This window comes from Convolutriloba macropyga, chromosome 2, assembly GCF_964194025.1.
Source record: "Convolutriloba macropyga chromosome 2, txConMacr16.3, whole genome shotgun sequence".
NCBI classification, from domain to species: Eukaryota; Metazoa; Xenacoelomorpha; order Acoela; family Convolutidae; genus Convolutriloba; species Convolutriloba macropyga.
The window spans coordinates 46,909,018-46,928,264 of NC_134469.1; the positions used below are offsets into that span (position 1 = coordinate 46,909,018).

A 19,247-nucleotide genomic window follows, 5' to 3' on the forward strand; every position below is an offset into this window, starting at 1 on the left:
TGGGAAGGTCCAATTCATCGCCCAAATTTATGGTTTATGTACACTGATAGATTTGTGAATTGAACAAATTTGAAGCAACGATTCGGTCCAAATTAAAAGCCATTGTTCAATAGTATCACTTCACCAACATCAAGTAAGAAAAATTTCTTCACCTATCAAATTTCAACTTCAATTTCTAAGTTCTCTACTTCACGATATTTCACATCCTCCTTCCTTTTTAAGCAAGTTCGTAGGCATAGCTTTCCCAAATCTTTCTGACTGTTTCTTTTGTCTGCTCGAAGTTCTCGTGCCCTTTGAAGGAAGTTCCGTTTCAGTTACTGAAATTTTTTCAGTAGAACTAGATGATTCCAGATCTATATTGTTCCTACTGCTCTGAGCTAATGATCAGAAGATTCATGATCAGAAGATTCAGGCTTGATGTTATCAAATTCCAGCCGTGCAATTTGGCTGTCACCAGCCAGCACAGTCTTGTTTCAAGCTCAGTCTTGCTGACAATAGTTGGCCAGAACTGCTGAACTGCTCGTCGCTTCGAAGAGGACTGGTTCACTAAGATCAAAGTCAGTGACCGTTGGAAGTCTTAATTTCCGTCCCAGCAGTAGTTTCACAGGAGTCTTGCCCTGTGTCTTGGAAGTGTTCCAATGTGTCATCAAAGCTCGGTGGAGGAAGGCGCCAAATAACACATTCAGATTTGGACCCCAAGCTTGAATAGCCCGCTTCACTCTCTGGACGGCTCGCTCAGCACGCTTATTGATGGTAGATGGGTGACTATCTTTTTGAACCCGCAACTCACACAACTGTTGTTGGTCTTGGCCTATAAACTCGGGACCATTGTCTGATACTAACGTTTTAGTATCCCAAATCCTGAAGACTTGACTTAAGTACACTTTCACTGTTTGTAAGTTCTAGCACTATAGTCCACCTCCAGACTCTTCCTGATGGTGTTTTTGGGATTCCGTCTAGTGCGACCAGATATTTGAGAGGTTTGTGACAATTCCCTGGAGACAAAAACTACAGGCTGTCCTTCTTGAAAGAGCGTGATGTCCTTCTCCGCCTATTGCTTTCGGTATGTCTGTTGTAACAGTTGCTTTATGGTCAAGCAATAAGCCTGAACAAGTGGATTAGCACTTATTTTTCTTGTTTTTCATGTTTCATGTTTCGAAACATGAATAACTTATTTTTCATGTTTCGAAAAGCCCTTTGCCCTACTTTCTCCCATCTAAAGTCTTCGAATTTCCATTAAAAGATTCGGTCATAAAAATTTGCTCATCCAACGAAAACTCATGTTGATTTGTGTTTGCTGGTGATTTCGCATTTGACTAGGATCGGGTGCTACTCCTTCTTTACGAACAAAGTAAACATGAAAACTAACGCTTGGAACTATTGAATTGGATTTATTTTTCACGGAGTACTACATCGTCTTGAAAGATGATCACACCCTTAATTCATTTGCGGTTTGCCTCGATGCAACTCTGAAAGATTGACGAAGAGTTGTTGAAGCCCTGAAAAAGCCTGCATATCTTGAACAGTCCATGAGATGTGTTCATTGTGTATATTTCTTTTGCATCCTCGTCCAGCTCGATTTGGTACCTCAATTTTGCCAAAGTATGACGCCCCGTGATGATTATGAAAGATGGTCTGCATGTCGGATAGGGTAATCCTCGTCCATAACTTTGCTATAAATGATGTGAAATTTGAGGTTGAAGCAGAGTCTGAGATCCATTTTTTTCTACTACCATACTTCTGGTGATGAAAGTGACATCGCCAGATTAAACAAGCTCCAGGATGCTCTGTCCTACCATTTTCTTACTTTCATGGAAAGGTAAAAGTATCTTTCTAACCTTGAACAGTGGCTGTGATCCAGGTACGAGTTTAGCATAGGCTTTATACCCTTTAACTGCAGGTAGACTTTCATCACAAACTGTTGATACTTTCTTAGGGTAGTATGTCTCTCCCAAGTAGCCCAAATTCTTTGTAAAACAGTACGACTGGTAGTTTTTGTTGCTGATACTTACTGCCGTTCCACTGAAGCGTCAGTGGATGACGGTTTGTTACTAGTTGAAGAACTTACAGCCATTGCTTGACATCTGAGTTGCAGGCTTTCTGCAATTTCAGAGAGATACATCGTAATCATCATTTATGCCGTCTGGTGGCCTTAATTTTGCCTTAGGGTATCTCAACCCTGAGACAATTTTTATTTTACCAACTCCTCCTGAGGTTGGCTACTGTCTTAAATGTTTCGAGGTCACAGTAGCGTGATTCTTCTCTAAGGCGCGCTAGGAAATCTTCATTACACTCTCTTACGCCTTGGATAACGGACAGAAAGCTGATCCTATCTGTTTACAAGAAACCTAGTTTTGGATTGCTATTCTGATCTCTTCATAAGGAGTACCTAATAGCTTCCTCGGGCTCATAAGACTCCCTAATAACAGAAGTGCGTCTGGGCCGCACAAACTAAGAAAATTTTGTTACCTGTAGGTCCACGATGGCACCGTCGATGTGTTGACTTTGTCCTCTTTCTTTGCGCAACGTTTCGCCACAAATGATGTGATCCACGCAGTGCAGAATTCAGCATTTTACAGATTCAAAATTTGTCGGTCGGTCGGTGGTCTGGACACGTTTGTTGTGGTCTCAAGAAATTTAATATCATAATTGCATTCAAAATGGCCTGAATCCACAAAAATTCACGTTTTTATAGTCCATATCAGAATCAAAAAACCAACAGACCCGTCTAGAAATTGATTAGCCGATATGGGTTAATTTACACCTTAAGTATGAACAAGTTTCCCCATTGCCTTATATGACAAGTACTAGTGCAGTTTTTGCACTTAACGCATTGTTCTCGCAACCTGACAACTTGTCATTGATATTTACAGGGAGGATTTGCGAGTTGTTTTATGATCATCATTAATGGTGGGAAGGTCAAATTTACCGCCCAAACTTATGGTTTATGTACACTGATAAAGTTATTGTTTGAACAAATTTGAAGCAAAGATTCGGTTCAAATTAGAACCCATTATTCAATTATATCACTTCACCAACATCAGGTAAGTAATTTTTCTTTATATATCAAAGTTTCAACCCCTAAGTTCTCTACTTCGCGATATATCAAACAATTAACACAATTATTTTTTCAGGTTTTCATGATTGAAGTTTCCATAATTATAAATATAGTCATCAGCTCCGAAACCCGTTATTATTTTAACATACTCAAAAATCATGTAGCAATTAAATAAACTGTTTAGTTCAGAAAATTTTTCAGAAATCAAATATTCCTTTTCCTAAAAAACGGAAGACATTTCAAAATTTGCTTTTTGTTTGTTTTCGCACGTTTAATTTATCTTATCAGGCTATTACAATTTTATGGCGCACTTAGTTCAACTAACTTTAAGTTAAAAGCAGGAGTTCAAAATGCCAATTGAAAACTGAAACACATTACGTGACATTTGGCTCAATTTTTCCCACAATACATAATTAAAATCGCGGCCCACTTTTTAATGAGCTTTTTTCAAGTGAGATATGGTCAAATGGACATTTTGAGAGTCACTTCTCATGTGTGATCAAATAAACTTACTCGTCATCGCAAACAACAAAAGACGAATGGACATAAAGCAGCTTTTAAGCGAGCGTGAACAAAAAATAAACACAAAAATAGAAAATAAGAGGAAGCCTATAACTACTTTGAAGTTGTTAGAAAACTTGACAGAAAGTTGGCACTATTTTTGCAAAAAAAGAATTGTATATCTGATTACTATACTCACCTTGAATGCACTATTATGGTCACATAAACACCAAATTATTTACTACTGCTCAGCCGTTATTACTTTCTTTGCTCATGAATGCAATCGCAAACAAACGACCAAACTCGCACGAAATGCTCTCAAACGATAGGCGGGTGCTCGCTGTAATTCTTGCCTGCTTCATCGGCCGAGGGGAGCAGTCTGCTCATACTAAGCTTTTTCAGACCACTGTTTAGATTTAGAAAAAAATGAAGCCAATTTCGAGGCACTTATCCTTACATTCTTGATATTAAACTGCCGCGCTGCTGAAATTCTCAGTAATTCAGAAGAAATCAAAGAGATCAGGTACAAATCAAGAAGTCAAGCGCGACAAAGTCAATTGAAAACGTCAAATTGCTCAAGCTATAATATTTTTGCGTTTGAAAACACGTTTATAGTAACTGTTTCAAAAATCGTTCGAGAGCATTTAATCAGTGCTCGTTAGAGTGGTCACATTTCAGAGAGTTGTTTGATTTTGCACCAGTGCTCTCACTGCTCAATCTGCGTCGCGCTTAATATTTTCTTTCGCAACAACCCAATTCTTTTAATGCTTTTCAACCCTTCGGTGTTCTTCATGCCTAACATGGGATATTTTTAAAGTTTGAGAGGGGTGGTTGTTGAAAGGGAGGAAATGAAAGTGAAAGAAAAGACAATACAAAACTTAGAATGGCATCGAAAAACATGTTTTCATAATCAAGTAAGGTTAGAATTTTGCTTTTCTTCAACAATCCAGTTAAATTCCGTTTCGGTAAGCTCAAAGAGTGCTATTGATCAAGTTCCCTTTTCGCTGAAACAAATCTTTTTTTGGCTATTGACAAATTAACAGACTAGCGTCAGATGAAATGGTTGCGTACGACAATCTAGCTACTGAATTCAGCTGCCTAAAATTGCGAATAAGGGAGCAACTTAGATAACGTAGGGGCTCAAAAATTCAGAGCGACAAAAAATCAGAGCGATAAACTCTTTCGTACCTCAAAGAAGAAGTAACCAAAACTGATGAAGCATCTGATAAAAAATTTCTTTACAAAATGCGACTCTACAAAACACAACTACTATTTTAATGCAAAAAGCATTGCGAAACAATTATTCTCCATTCAATAAACGAAGAACAATTGACAAGCCGAGGGTTCAAAAGCCAAAATAGTTCAGATTGAGTAAACTGAGGAAAGGGAAAAGAAATGAAGGACGTCAAAAAAATAAAATTCGCTACAAGATTCTTGAAAATTATATATCCAGAAAATGCTACTTCTCAGCCAATATTTTCCCAAAAAAATCAATACTGATTGTACTCAGGCATTTATCTAAACAATACGTGGCAGAAACATATTAAACAAAAGAATGGAAAAAAACCCGAAGAAATTTGTATTATTTATTTCAGTAAAAGTGATGCCTATCCCTCTATACCCTATCTAACGTTCAGTAGCACCTTTTAGCAATACCTATAGAATAGCTCTCAAATGAAGATTGAACAAGGAAAACTACAGCGAGAAGTTTAAAATCAGAATAAATATGCCGAAAACTTAAACAACAGACCATAATCAGTAAAAATTTGCTTCAAATTACTCAACTATCTGTAGCAAAAATTACTCAAAATTAATATCAATTAAATTGAGAGGCAGTTGAAACAACTAAAACAGCTAATTTGAACCACATAACTCCCACAAATGCTATACAGATTTAACCAGCAATTTACTTTAGCAATTTAACCTAAACACTTCACGCATTTCACTTGCGGTTTTAGATACACCCAAACCAAAATACCGATAAAAAATACGCTCCACCAATACTCTCCGAGTCGTAAAAAGGAGAGCGCTGAGCGCCTAGTTAATAGCCTCTGAGAGGCTGACGCGGCTATTAAAAAATAATAGAACAATATTTTAATGCATTTTTTTCAGAGCATAAAAGAACTAAATGCAAAATGGATATTTTAGTAATTCTCGTTATAGCCGAAGGGTGAGTAAGTTGAGTAGGTCTCTCTCGAGGAATGAAAAGTATTACTTAGTTGCTGAAACTTGGTGTAATAATGGTTATTTTTCAAATTCCTTCAGCAGCACAGTAGGGACAAGTTAGAATAATACCTTATCAAATACATAATCTGTTAATATAGATTCTGAAGAGCAGTATGTACTCTTAGCCCCATTTAATATGGCAACACTAGCAGATTTTACTTAATTTTGGTAAGAGTACTGTTTCACTCTCGAAAAAATGAAATGGTTAGCAGAGGATATTTTAAGTCACATGCTTCATTAAATATGCGTTTTTTTACCGCTGGGTGGTTAATATTCAATTTTTATTTGAGAGCACTACCGACAGCTCATTCGACAAATTGAGGTTTTTTGATTTTCAAAGCAAAAGATAGATTTGTTCCCTAGCGTGAAAAATATCGGTTATTTTTATTCAGTGCCGACATCCGCATCAGTTTCTTTGGCACAGGAATGAAATCAAAGCTTTACACGGTAAAAAAGCTAACAAACTTAGCAGATGACAGACAATAGACGGTCTTTCTCGGCCTTCAATTGAATTGAAAGAGCAGAAATACAGGAAAAAAACTTGCTTCACCGTGGCTCATAGATTACATTTGAGCTTCGTAGCGTTTAAAACAAAAGTCGGATTGAGAGAAAAATCAATTTCAATTTAGCTGCATTTAGCTTTATGCATTCTTTATAGCATGGATGCTATAAATTTCTATAACCTTTCAAATGCTTAGATCAATTAAATTCGATTAAAGTCGGTGAATACTGATGACCTAATGCATTTGGCTGTAGATAGCAGACTTTATCGCTTTCCTCCTGACAATAAGCAACTTTTTATCTATCTCATATCAACATCACATTCGGCAGTCGTCTGTCCAATATGGTCAGTTTAAAGTAATACTATTTACCGAACCACATGACTCAAAGTGCGAAGTTCTCATTACTAATTGACAGACAAATACTGAAACAACATTTCTACAAAATCTACAAATGAAAACTGCGCCAATTTGAAAATAGTTTCTACAATTAATTCTGAGTAATGATTTGTCATGTTATTAATTTTAATTATTCCAAGAGCAACCCACTGTAACTAAAAGTAAATGAATCAACGTACAATCCAGTAAATCTACGCCCTTTCCCCGGAAAACAATACCCCCCTCCACCCTATAAGCCCAATAATACAATAAGTTGCGTGACTCTGCTTCAAACGAAAGTTTTCCGGTCCAACTAAGCTTGGTGGGCTATAACAGAGGCGGCCCTATTAAAAGAGGCTCTTTGAAACTGCAATTAGCATTGAATTATATAAAGGCTGTTTTAAAACCATCAAATTCGATGCCCAAAAGCTGACCTAGGGGGGGGGGGGGGGTATTGAGAGCAATACATCAAACATACCCGGCAGATTGCCGGAAAATAGCCGCCGTTGATTCCAATAAGCATGATTGGGATTGAACGAATAAATATATTGAAAAAAAAAAGATTTTGTACAAAAATATTTTTTAAGTCCGATTTATTTTGATGGCATTTCGTAGTTGAACATACTTCTAATTCTTAGAGAGAGGCTACAGGGGCTACTATCAACACCAATAACCATTAGCGGTGGTAACTAAGACTTATAGGAACGACGTTCAAATAGCGGGCATCTAAAATTGGGCTTTATGGGTTTATCCCGTTTCTATTTCTGACTTCAATTTTTTATACCGACTCTGTTCATTTTGAATTGCTTTGCTTAGCAACTGATGTTCAAATTCACTTTTAGCAGAATGAGAGAAGAGAGAAACTAGCCTAGAGAAGTCAAAAAGATTTCACGCAAAATGTCGAAAAAGCGGCAAAATGGTAAAGCGAAAAAAAGTTTGACGAAGTAAAAAAAACATAGCAGGACAAGTCCTGACGTACAATTCAAAGAAGTTTCATTGACTAGACAGAAAATCTAGACCTAGAATGGGCTATGAGTGAATTCAGAAAACCATTTTAAAAAAATCAGAACAAAAAAATAAGAAAAAAACAGAAAATCAATATCAAAATGCCGCATGTGAGCAAAAAAAAACCCTAGCGAGAAATGAAATTTTAATTCAAACAAAAAACTAGGCCTAGAATGAGCTGCGAATGGATTGGGAAAACCATTTAGAAAAAAATCCGATCCAAAAAATCGAAAAACAGTAAAAATCAGAGTGAAATTGCCGCATGTGAACAAAAAACCACTACCGAGAAACCGAATTTTTGTTCAAACACCGTTTTCTCACTCTACTTTAAAATTAGAGCGAAAAAAATTCACGCCCCAAAACCACTCGCTTTTTCGCTCCACTTCCTGTTTCGGCGTGACCAAAATCATTACTCCAATTTGACTTCAAAAATCATGAAAATGTGTGAACAGATCTTTAAAAAAAACATAGCTGGCAGATTGCCAGAAAATAGCCGCAATAGATTCGTAGATCGGCAGTCTAAAAAAAACAGTAAAAAAGACAGACCAAAAAAATTCGTCTTTTCATTGAAGGCTGATCTGTTATATTTTGATTAAAAATCTGTATAAGTTATTGCTGCCTCTATTAGCTGATCTCAAATAACCTTCATTTAGAGTGACACACACCCATTTGACCTTATCTCTTTGAATTAAAGTAAATAAAAGTCAATTTCAAATTGAGGAAGTCATTTTTGAGAGTGAGGTAAGTCAAGTGTGGCCAAAAATTTAATCACGCGCATGAACAAAAAAACTCGCTCCACTAAGAGCGAAAAATGACGTCACACATGCAGTTCAGTTGAAATTGCATGAACGAATGAACAAAAAGTGGCTGTGACGTCATATGGTCGTAACAAAAATCATGACGACGAAATAAAAAAAAACCAAGAGAAGGCCAATAATAGCCCCAGCTATCGCTGTGCGGCTATTAAAAAAAAGACAGCGGCCCAATACAATTCAAATTCTTTGAATTGTAAAAAAAGACAGCGCCCCAACAAATTCTTTGAATTGTAAAAAATACGAGCGCAATAATAGCCGGCTGAGAAGATGAGGGCGGCTATTAATGACAGCCAATCTCATCGACTCTTAGCCCTTTATACACTTTCACCCCATCTTAGAGAGACTGAAAATAAAGGCTATTATAGGTTATAATGGGCTCTAATGGGAAAGGTTATTTTATTTTGTCTGGAAGTGACTCAGTTCCCCCTGGTCATACAGCACTTATTGGCGGTGAAGTTCGTGTTTTACTGCTTGTGTTTTCCTTATGAGCTTTACTCTGATTGGAAAATGGCCGTCCACTCCTATGATACGTCCAAAGCGACCCAAATACAAGACAGCCACCAATGAAGAACATTGGTCCATACTCTTTCCCAGCCACCAGCATGGTACTTAAGGATGCCAGCACGATTGAAAAGGAAGATGCAAAATTCTTGTAAATATTGTTCAAATACTTCAATGTCAAACTTGTAGTTAACCCTAGAACGCAACCGGATGCAACAACACTCCAGGCTAAGGCATCGAATCCATGCAAAAAATTTTTCTGTGCAATGTTCTGGTTATTTTTGAACAGCCAACTGATCAAAGCAATTGGCACAGAAAAGAGAAACATCTGAATGTTTTTGACCCACAACATGCTTACACCGTGCACGGAGGGAGGCTTATGAGTAACATTGGGACTTTGATCATTAAGGTCATTCGGACCTTTCTCATCTTTCAAAAGTTTCTCGAAGTAGACTCCAGCCAAGGCCGACATGAAGGTCATAGCTATGGTGGCTACAAGGCCACACATGAAGTTCCACGATTTAACCGTGCCAGTATTTGCGTCCTCGGTTTTGATTGACCTCCGAAGGTTGTTCCTGCTATTATCTTCAATCTTAAACCAACCCAGCTCGTTTGATTCAACGATACAAACACCAAATAGCAGTATGCACAAAGATAGCCATTGGTATGCGTTGAGTCGTTTGTCCAACAGAATTCGCATCAACAGAGCAGTCGTTAATAGCTTGATTTGTAGTGTTATCTCGAATGTTCCTGGATCCAGATAAGCCAAAGCAAGGTATGAAAGGTTGTTCTGGATGACGTAAATGAAGGCAGGGACGGAGCATTTAAACGTTTCAGAGGGCCGCTCGAAGACCTCGTACTTCAAAATTTGAACCGCTTTCGTAAAACTGTTCTGGCAACCACATAAGAGAACAAAGTTGAGAACAAGTTTGGAAAACTCGACCAAAAACACCATAACGGCAGCGTCGTAATTTTCCTCCAAGTTGACATTTCCCTTTCGCGACTGGTTTATCAGCACGTCAGTAAGTGTCGTCAAAAAAGTAAGCAAAAGAAAGAGCGATACATTGCGTATTACATATTCATTATGCGTTTCAGAACAGCTATCTGTACTTCTTTTACGTTTGTCTCTGCTTGCAAAGAGAGCACACATTGTATTGTATCGTTGTAATACTGTACTGAATGAACGCTGTTTGATTTTCAACGCACAGATATTCCTATGACTTACTTACTCAAGTTGTAAACAAGTTGTTAAATTGTAAAAAGCAATATCTACTCACAAAAAACTAGTTCAAATTGCCAATTTTTCTACAGACTAATTTAACGATAATAAAGTCAAAATGGACACATTAACACCATGCAAACAAATCAGGAATCAAACTGAAACATATGCGCACACCGATTAATGTTTGGTATTACCTATTACCAATTACATCTGAGATTACTTGTCATGCCCCCCCCCCCCCACACACACACACACACACACACACACACACACACAAAGTCAACGGTTCTCTCGATTCAAAGTCACAGAGAAACAGTAATTAAGGGAAATAAAAAATCACTAATTGGTTGTGGGGGGGGGGGGGGGTGTTTCCTATTAATGCCCCCCTATCCACACGAAATTATAACCCTCATTAGGGTATGTTGATCATGATTGGCGGTGGGCTGTAATGGGTCTCCGATCAGCTTGGTCCAATAATTGAAAACTTTAATTCAATTTCCACTTTATTACTCCGATAACCAAAGTTGAGAAATTATACTTTCATCTTGCTAAAAAGCAAGTCCTGCATTCATTATTCTCATCTAATAATACCCAACCATGCAATTTAAAACTTCAAAAAATGCCCTTTACCTAATGAAAATTTTTTCGCGGCGCAGTTTACGTATACCGTGTACTCCAGAGATGAGTAAAGGCAAGGAAAATGCAAAAGGGAGAAATTACTGGGAATGCAAAAAGGGGGAACTGATTCGTGCCAAGAAAATTATTCTAAAACAGAAGTGTGCGTTTTTGGAGGTGGACGAGGAGAGGGTAGGGCAAACCTCGCACAAGAATTTGCCTTGAAAGTATATATTTAAGCCTCCTCAGCAGTTAGGGCGAATCGCATACGTTGTAGACATTAGCAATGCTCTAAGATATATAATACGCAACTTAATGCCCCTGGGGTTATAATGCCGTTTGTTTGAGATTAAAATCTGAGAACTAAAAAAATCCGTTCTTCCATTAATTGCTGCGATATGTTCCTTACCTTTATTTAACAGAATTTTTCTAGCTTATTATTTTCAAACAGCTGCCCTTAAAAACCTTAGTTAATGTAAGAAATTTTCAAAAAACCTTAACAACTCCAATTGCAGTAAGAAAAACTCATTTTGAGTGAGCAAAAAATGGTTTTGAGTGAGTTAAGTTATATGTACACAAAAAATAGTTTCCGCAGATTATCAGAAAAACTCACTCCAATGTGACTTAAAATGACGCCACGCACACAGCAGTAGAAAAATGACACGGATGTATGAACGCAAAGCTCATTTGAACCGACTAGTGTCGGGCGAACTACTCCCAAACGCCTGACCATCCGTTGACTGTTAATAGCTAGCTGGGGTTAAGGGAAGCTAGATTAGTTGAAGCTTAACGGAGCTAGAGAAGGGGTTAAAGAACCACCAAAAACTGACCCTCATACCATGATTTTATATCTTCTCAGCATATTCAGTGAATTTTAGCTCAGAGATCAGCACAGAAACTTAATGAAATTCGCGCTTTACGTTTATCTCGTTTTTGAGGGCGAAAAGTCTAATGTGCAGACGAACAACTATCTGACGAAAAATTGGTAGAACAAAAAATTGCACTAAAATATCAGCAGGATTAATATAATTGAAGCAACCTCTAACAGATTCGTCTGAGAGCAATTAAACACAGCTAAAAAGAACCCAGAATAGGACCAAAACTTCGTTATTACTCAATTCTCAACTTTCACCTGAACACTTTGAGGATACACTTATTATTATTAAAATTATTATTATTAAAATTATAAATTATTAAAATATTGTAAAAATAACAAGTTAACAAAAACAGGCAGTTCCCAAGTTGAATTTCCTTAAGTTGAAAACAGTTCCTAAAGTTAAAATAGGCAGTTCCCAACAAGGAGTTATTGGCCAGAAATAATAGGAACCTATAGACAAGGACAAAACATGTCCACACCACAAAAAATTGCCGAAAATTGTTTTCCTCTTTTTAAGGTGTTTACGTGTTGCGTTAGGGGTAAATTGTTAAGGAGAGGTGGCTGGGGCGGTAAGTTCAGGCGGGAGAATATGCTAAGGGCTAGGTGTAGATGGGGTGGGGGGGGGGGGGTGTGATGATCTAATTGGGATAGTGAGCGAAAGATTGAAACAGGTTGTACTGTTATAAGAATGGAAGAAGCTATATTCTGCGTAAACAGTTTCAAACAGAACTCTCCACGTTGATCAGTACAGATCCTATATCCCCAATCAAACTCATGTTACACAATGTAAAAGTAATCGCGCACAAACGTTTCAGGTTCAGGTCATACAAGTGAAAAAATCGCAGGACTTGACATATGCCGCAGCCAATTACTTACTTTTATACCCTTTTATTTTTACATTTTTCAATTCGAAAAAGTCTATAATAAAATATTTTGTATGTTCAAAAATTCCAATCTTACAGAAGAAAAACACATTTTTTTTAAATGCCACGCTGCCATTGATAAACACTTGAGTGAATTGTTGAGATTTCTCTAAATAAAGAAACCTCAGAATTGCTTTGTAAGCTGTGACAGCCTTGAGCAATAATTTGGCCTGCTACTTAGATAAGATATTGAGCAGGGGGGATATTTGTACAAATCTATATTTTGTAAATTTATCTTCAAGAGAACGGTGACATATTTTAAACGAATTTCGTTTCTCTTAGAGTGTATTTCAGAGATATGTTAAATGCCAAAACAATTGATACCCCCACCATGTGGTTGACATAGTATTAAAACAGACATACAAAAGTTTTGGTGCGAAAACTCTTATTTTCGCACCAAAACTTTTTTGGTGTAAAACTCAAAAGTTTTGGTGTGAAAACCGCAATTTTGCTTCTACTCCACTAGTCTACGGCCAGATAAAAAACCTTGTCTTTCTGATTTCAAGACTGTCGTAAAAGCCAGCCATAAATTTATATTTGTTATTGATGTTTCTGGGGGAAGTTGAAAACCTTCAAATTTGCTTTTTTTTGGGAGCAACTGAAATCATTCAAAACGGAAATGTGAAGCGTGAAAAGGTCACTTGAGAAGTCACACAATGTTCTAGACCCAAAGCGTAAAAATGGTGAAGCGAAAACTTTGCATAAAAATGATTAACACGTTTACAATAATTGGTGCAATCTTCGTTCCAGTCCTCAACACCGGTAGTTAACCAGAATTTTTCATACCAATACAAAAAATACCACAAAGAAAACAAGAACTCCATTAAATTCTGCTAGGAGAAAGCGTCGAAGCCAATGAAATCATACATGTCGATTGAAATACAAAATAGGTTCACTTATTCCTTCTTTTAAACGCGGGTAATGTGGTATCTGACCTCACAAAATTGTGACAGGACAAAAAAGCACTTGAAGGATGGGAAAAAACTCAAAGAAAAACTCGTAGTAATAAAGCCAAAAAAGCCGTTACTTAAAATGCAAAAACAAGGCTTGATATAAAATTTTAATCCATTGGAAAGTTAATACGAACCGTCATTGCTGACATTAAGCTACAAATCGATAAAAACAAGAAAAAAGTTTCAAAGTTCCATAATCCATTGTTTATTTTGAAAACAAGTAATTTCAAAAATCAAAAAGACCATAATCTTTCGACTAAATAAACTAGATAAGTTTCCTTGGAACTCCCTAAGAAGCCAAATGGAACAGCCACTAATGAAGCCTTGAGTTGAATTGTTCTGTTCTGTAAATAACATTAAAAGAAACAAAAAAGCGAAGAACAAAAATAAGACAGCGACTGATTACAATTCGAATTACTTTTGGTCTGTGAAAAAAACATTAGACCAAAACTAGCCATGCTTTTTTTCTGAACAAGAACTAGCTCTTCCCATTATTCTGAAAATTGATAAATTGACAAAAAAAGATTATCAAAAACCAAAGATGAATTTTGGATAATTATCAAAACAGCGGCAAATATTTAATTCAAGAACACTCTCACAGGACGCACAATTAAAACTAATCTTCTATGGAGCTAACCAAGATTGTGTCAGCAGTTTTAGGGTGTGTTAATCCAGCAAATTCAAAAGGACAGGACTAAAAAAGCTCAATTTGTGCCATTTTTGATCTAATCCTCATTTTTGAAATTTAGCGAAAATTTTAGCCAAAAAATCAATGATACAGTTTAACAACCCTCTTCTATCTTAAGAAGTAAAAAAAAACAACACTATCGTTAATAATAACAATTTTCAAAAGCAAAAGTAGCAGAAATTGCGTAAAATTACGCAAATGTGAACAAATAACGAAAATCAGTCAAAGGTTCACTGAGCCCTAAACCTCGATAACGTCGAAATAACAAATTAAAAACTCTTTCATTCTATTTTCCAAGCTGGACAAGCATTCTAATGATACCACTCAAAATTCTCATTTATAGTGGTAACTTCTCTCATATACTCACTCAGTATATTCATTTAGAGTCAAGGTTATGAATGCCATTCCAACTTTACTAGATAAACGCCTTCCGATCTCTTTAGTGCCACAAAAATTTTTGATAAAAATCCTTGATTCAGTCCCTGATAGCCAAAAGAACGACCCGGACAGTTTAACTTTGGCAAAAACCATTCCTAACACCCTTTCGTATTACGATGCAAAACTTGTACAAGAGACTTCAACACTTGACTACAAGAAACTTTTAATGACATTAGCCATTCCCATAGCTTCTAGTCAGCCATTTTTTGAAGTGTATCGTGCAAATAAAACTCCTATGCCCAAGAAGGAATCTATTGACGCCTTAAAATGGGTTATTGGGGGAGAATACTTAACAATCTCATGACAGATGAAAACAACAGTACTAACGAAGTGTCAGGATGACAACTGCCTTGGATTGCCACGATACAAAATCTGCTACGAGACAAAGAAAACCCACCTTGAAATCTCAACCCTCAAGTTTCATCGCACAATTACAGCATTGAAACTATGTGACACAGAAGGTTGTGTTACCAAACCCTGAACGAACACAGAACCTTGGATAGGGAATTTGGCTCCTCACATCAGCTTCAAGTGATTATACCATTATTGAGATTGGTATGGCCGACAAACCAATATTGCTCAAAGTTTGTAACATCTGATTAATCACATCAAAATGTGGGCATACAATGTTTAGCGACATTAAAATTATAGCTGATCTGCAACGTTGTCAGTACATTTCAGAAAAGCGAATCAATGTAGAACTGCCTGATCCACTAGCACAATTAAAAGATTCTGTACTAAACATTGATGAACTTCAAAAAAAAACTGGTACAAAAGCAAATCTCGATTTATTGAGGAAACTTAAGAAATTGTTCATTTATTCAAATAGAAAGTTAAGAAATGTTAAGTGACGAAATGCCAAAACCAATTACCACTGAAATAAAACCATTCAAGCCAGCCCTAAGTGATAAACTCGAACCCTATCTACCAATCAAACCTTCTCACTCACAATTATTGTCCTCATCGGAAACTTAGTCTTAAATATCCTCTTGATGTACCTATACCATACATCAACTTCAAGTGATTATACCCTTAATGAGTTTGGTATGGACCAAAATGGCTGACAAACCAACATTGCTCAAAAAAGTTGTAACATCTGATTAAACACAATAAAATGCGGACATACTATGCTTAGCGACCACATTTAAAATAGAGCTGATCTGCATCGTTGTCAGCACCTTCCAGCAAAGTGAATCAATGTAAAACTGCCTGATCCACAAACACATTTAATAGATTCTGTAATAAACATTGATGAACTTAAAATATAAAACTGGAACAGAAGCAAATCTCGATTCATTGAAGAAAGTTAAGTGTTCATTTATTCAAATAGAAAGTTAAGAAGATTCACTTGAGGAAACAGTGAAACCAATTACCACTGAAATGAAACCATTCAAGCCAACCTTAATGGAAAAAATCTAATCCTATATACCAATCAAACCTTTTGACTCACAATCACTGTTCTCATGGGAAATTTAGCCTTACAAATCCTCTTTATGTACCTAAATCATAAAGTAGCCTTGGTAGGAAGTATGGTACCAAACATCATGAAGCTAAATGAAACAAATGAACCGCTAAAATCAGTAGTTTCCGTGACAAAACACCTGAAAGCAGAGGTAGCGGCCAACCTCATGGAACAACTCAAAAAGCAACCAACAGTCATATCCCCAGAATACATGGGAACTCTAAAACGCCGACACATACGACACTCCATGCCGGCAACATCATCAAGGTCACTTAGTACCAAGAAACGATTCCATACAGAAGACGACAAGGACTAAGAAGCTCAAGCTCAAGCGGAAAGTATGCATTGAGGTCGAGGTCCGAAATAGTTCATTTTTAATCTTAAACCCCATTAAGCCTCATTTCATCCGTTAGTTTCTTTAACCAGTGTTTTAAACATTCAAATCAGCGCCAAGAAACCAACCAGTGCTTCAAATCATTCATCAACCAGTACACCTATGCATGCCTCCTTCTATTTTAAAGCCTTTCAATTATTGCCATTAACATCGTTTATTTCCGTGCTAATTCAAACTTCTCTCAATCTCAACTTTAACTTATGTCCTTTTTCCCCCTTTTAGCCCACTTTTATTGTCTTAACATTCCTTAAACAGATTCATTTAATTGTCTTTAACCTCCCTGGCTAGCCATGGTTGGCTCAAACAAAAACATGTGTGTAACCTTATATCAGTGCAGATATGTTTTATAGAAAAATAGTAAAATCGAGTTCCTTCTCAAATTTTCATGGAAAATTTTCATAGACCGGAAGTGTCACGCTCCTATTTCGTGCCTCATATTTACGTGATGATTTCCCTTAACTATCCATATAAAGTAATATAATTTAGTTCATATTCAGATAGTTCTCAAGGCCATATCTATCCCGTATTTCCGTCCAGGCCTGTAACATTTTAAATTCTTTATGTTTGTTAAAAGCTGCAGATTGACAGCTTATTGAGATGGACTACATTACTCAGGAATTAGGGCATATAAGTTTGGTACTAGTTAAATGCACTATTGACCTTTAAAAAAAGTTCATAAAAATTAAAGTTCCATAAATGAGTTCAGGAGTCATTTTTTTCGTGAGGTAAGTCACGCAATTGACCTAAAAGCAGAAATGACGCCACGAACACAAATTTTAACTGCAAAGCAGTACAGTTCACAAGTCATTGAAAAAGTTAATTCCAAGAAGTCAGGGTAAGACGAAACAAAAATCTGTTAGACGATAAAAAAAATAGGAGCGCAATAATAGCAGCCAGAATTTGCTGACGCGGCTATAAATAAAACAAACAGGCAGAATCCAAATATCACTTTGTTCATAAAGACAAATAGCTGCCAAGTCTTCAAAAACTATTTAATAGTTTTCTAGGGTTTGAACAACTACAATTATTCTTTATTAGAACACACGTATTACCTTCTGGAAGTATTTAACAGAAAATAGCAAAATCCTAGCTGGCAAATTACCAGAAAATAGCCGCAATAGCTTCAAGGATCGGTACTCTCAAGGAAGGTAAAAAAGACAGACCAAAAAAGAACCTTATTCTTTTCATTAAGGGCTGAGATGTTAAATTTTAATTAAGAATCTGTATAACTTATTGGTGTTTCTATTAGCTGCTCTTAAATAACCTTCAATTAGAGTGACAAGCACTCAATTGACCTTATCTCTTTGAATTAAAGCAAAGAAAAAAACAATTTCAGTGAGGAAGTCATTTTTAAGAGCGAGGTAAGTCACGTGTGACTAAAAATTTAACCACGCGAATTAACAAAAAATAGCTCCACTAAGAGTGAAAAATGACGTGACGCACGCAATTCAGTTGAAATTGCATGCACGAATGAACAGAAAGCAGATTTGAAGTGGTTGCGACGTCATATGGTCGTAACAAAAACCATGACGACGAAGTAAATAAAAAAAAAACAGAAGGCCAATAATAGCCTCAGCGATCGCTTCGCGGCTATTAAACAGGAAACAAATTACCGCATGTGAAAAACCCCCCTCAAAAACTGAAAAATTAAAATTCCATTTTCTCACTTCACTAAGAAGCAGTTCGCAGAAATGTCACGCCTTAAAACTACTCGCTTTTCGCTACTCTTACTACTCATGCGTGATTAAAATCACTACTCCAATTTGACTTCTCACTGACGAGAAAACGTCCATGAGAATTCATGGCATGACACAGGCGTGCACGATCAATACCGAATATCCTATCCTCTGGAGGCTCTCCTGCCACTTAAAACGAAGCTGAGTATGAGATGTTAACAACAGGTTGTAATATGGGCACCGATTCATTCATAATTAAAATTGCCCAAAATCTATTACAACGTAAAACAAAATGTTCTAAATAAGTTTGGATTCTAAATAAGTTTGGATGCATTCGTGATACAATTTCAATGCAGTTTAAAAATCCGACGTCATCCAATGGAAAAATTTAATATTTGTAAAAATGATATTTAAAGTCACTCCAAAGTCAAAGCTTTAAAAACAACAAAACTGAGCTTTCTAGAACGTGAAAACATGATTTTCACATTTTTATGCAGCTTGCAGATAGTACTCGTTTGTTCGTTTTTCCTTGCCAAAATTTCAAAGCTGCGCATGAAAAGAAAAAGACTCAAGTAACCATAAGTATGATGTGATCTCAGCACAGCTCACTTTAATTAATAAGTAATGTGTTGTTTTGTTTCAACTAACAAGCATGAACGCTCTTTTGCTTAAAAAAGGAAATATATATTGTCCACGCAAACGACATGCTGCTGTTACAACTAGTAATTTGCAGCCAGTTTTGCCTGCCATAAAAATATTTGAACTGAAATTTGAAGAGCATTGTTGTAACGTATGAAATTCAACACAGTTCTGCTCGTTATCTAAATGCAAATCTGAATAGAATAGATTGAAATAAGTAAATGGCTCGAAGCAGCTTTTAGTATCTATTATTACCAGTAAATATTTACAAATCTTTGACTATTCGGCTCAACTTTTACCGAAGCAGAGGAAATAAGCAGACAGAACCACAAAAATCTATAAATAACGTTGATATTGTATTATTTCTTAAAAAATT

General features: G+C 36.5%; 2 protein-coding genes across 3 annotated transcripts in view; both read right to left on the minus strand.

Moving 5' to 3' along the window:
• LOC142358708 (uncharacterized) overlaps nt 1-19,247 on the minus strand; it is a 168,528-nt gene that overhangs the window by 135,927 nt on the left and 13,354 nt on the right. The window lies entirely within an intron of this gene.
• LOC142335314 (UDP-N-acetylglucosamine transporter-like) lies at nt 8,811-10,384 on the minus strand. The gene has a single exon (XM_075383761.1). It carries the CDS (start codon nt 10,132-10,134, stop codon nt 8,914-8,916), a length of 1,221 nt encoding a protein of 406 aa, XP_075239876.1. The 5' UTR covers nt 10,135-10,384; the 3' UTR covers nt 8,811-8,913.

What these genes read in the sequence shown, in the direction of transcription:
- LOC142335314 (XM_075383761.1), bottom strand. Translation starts at nt 10,134, where the DNA reads ATGTGTGCTCTCTTTGCAAGCAGAGACAAACGTAAAAGAAGTACAGAT.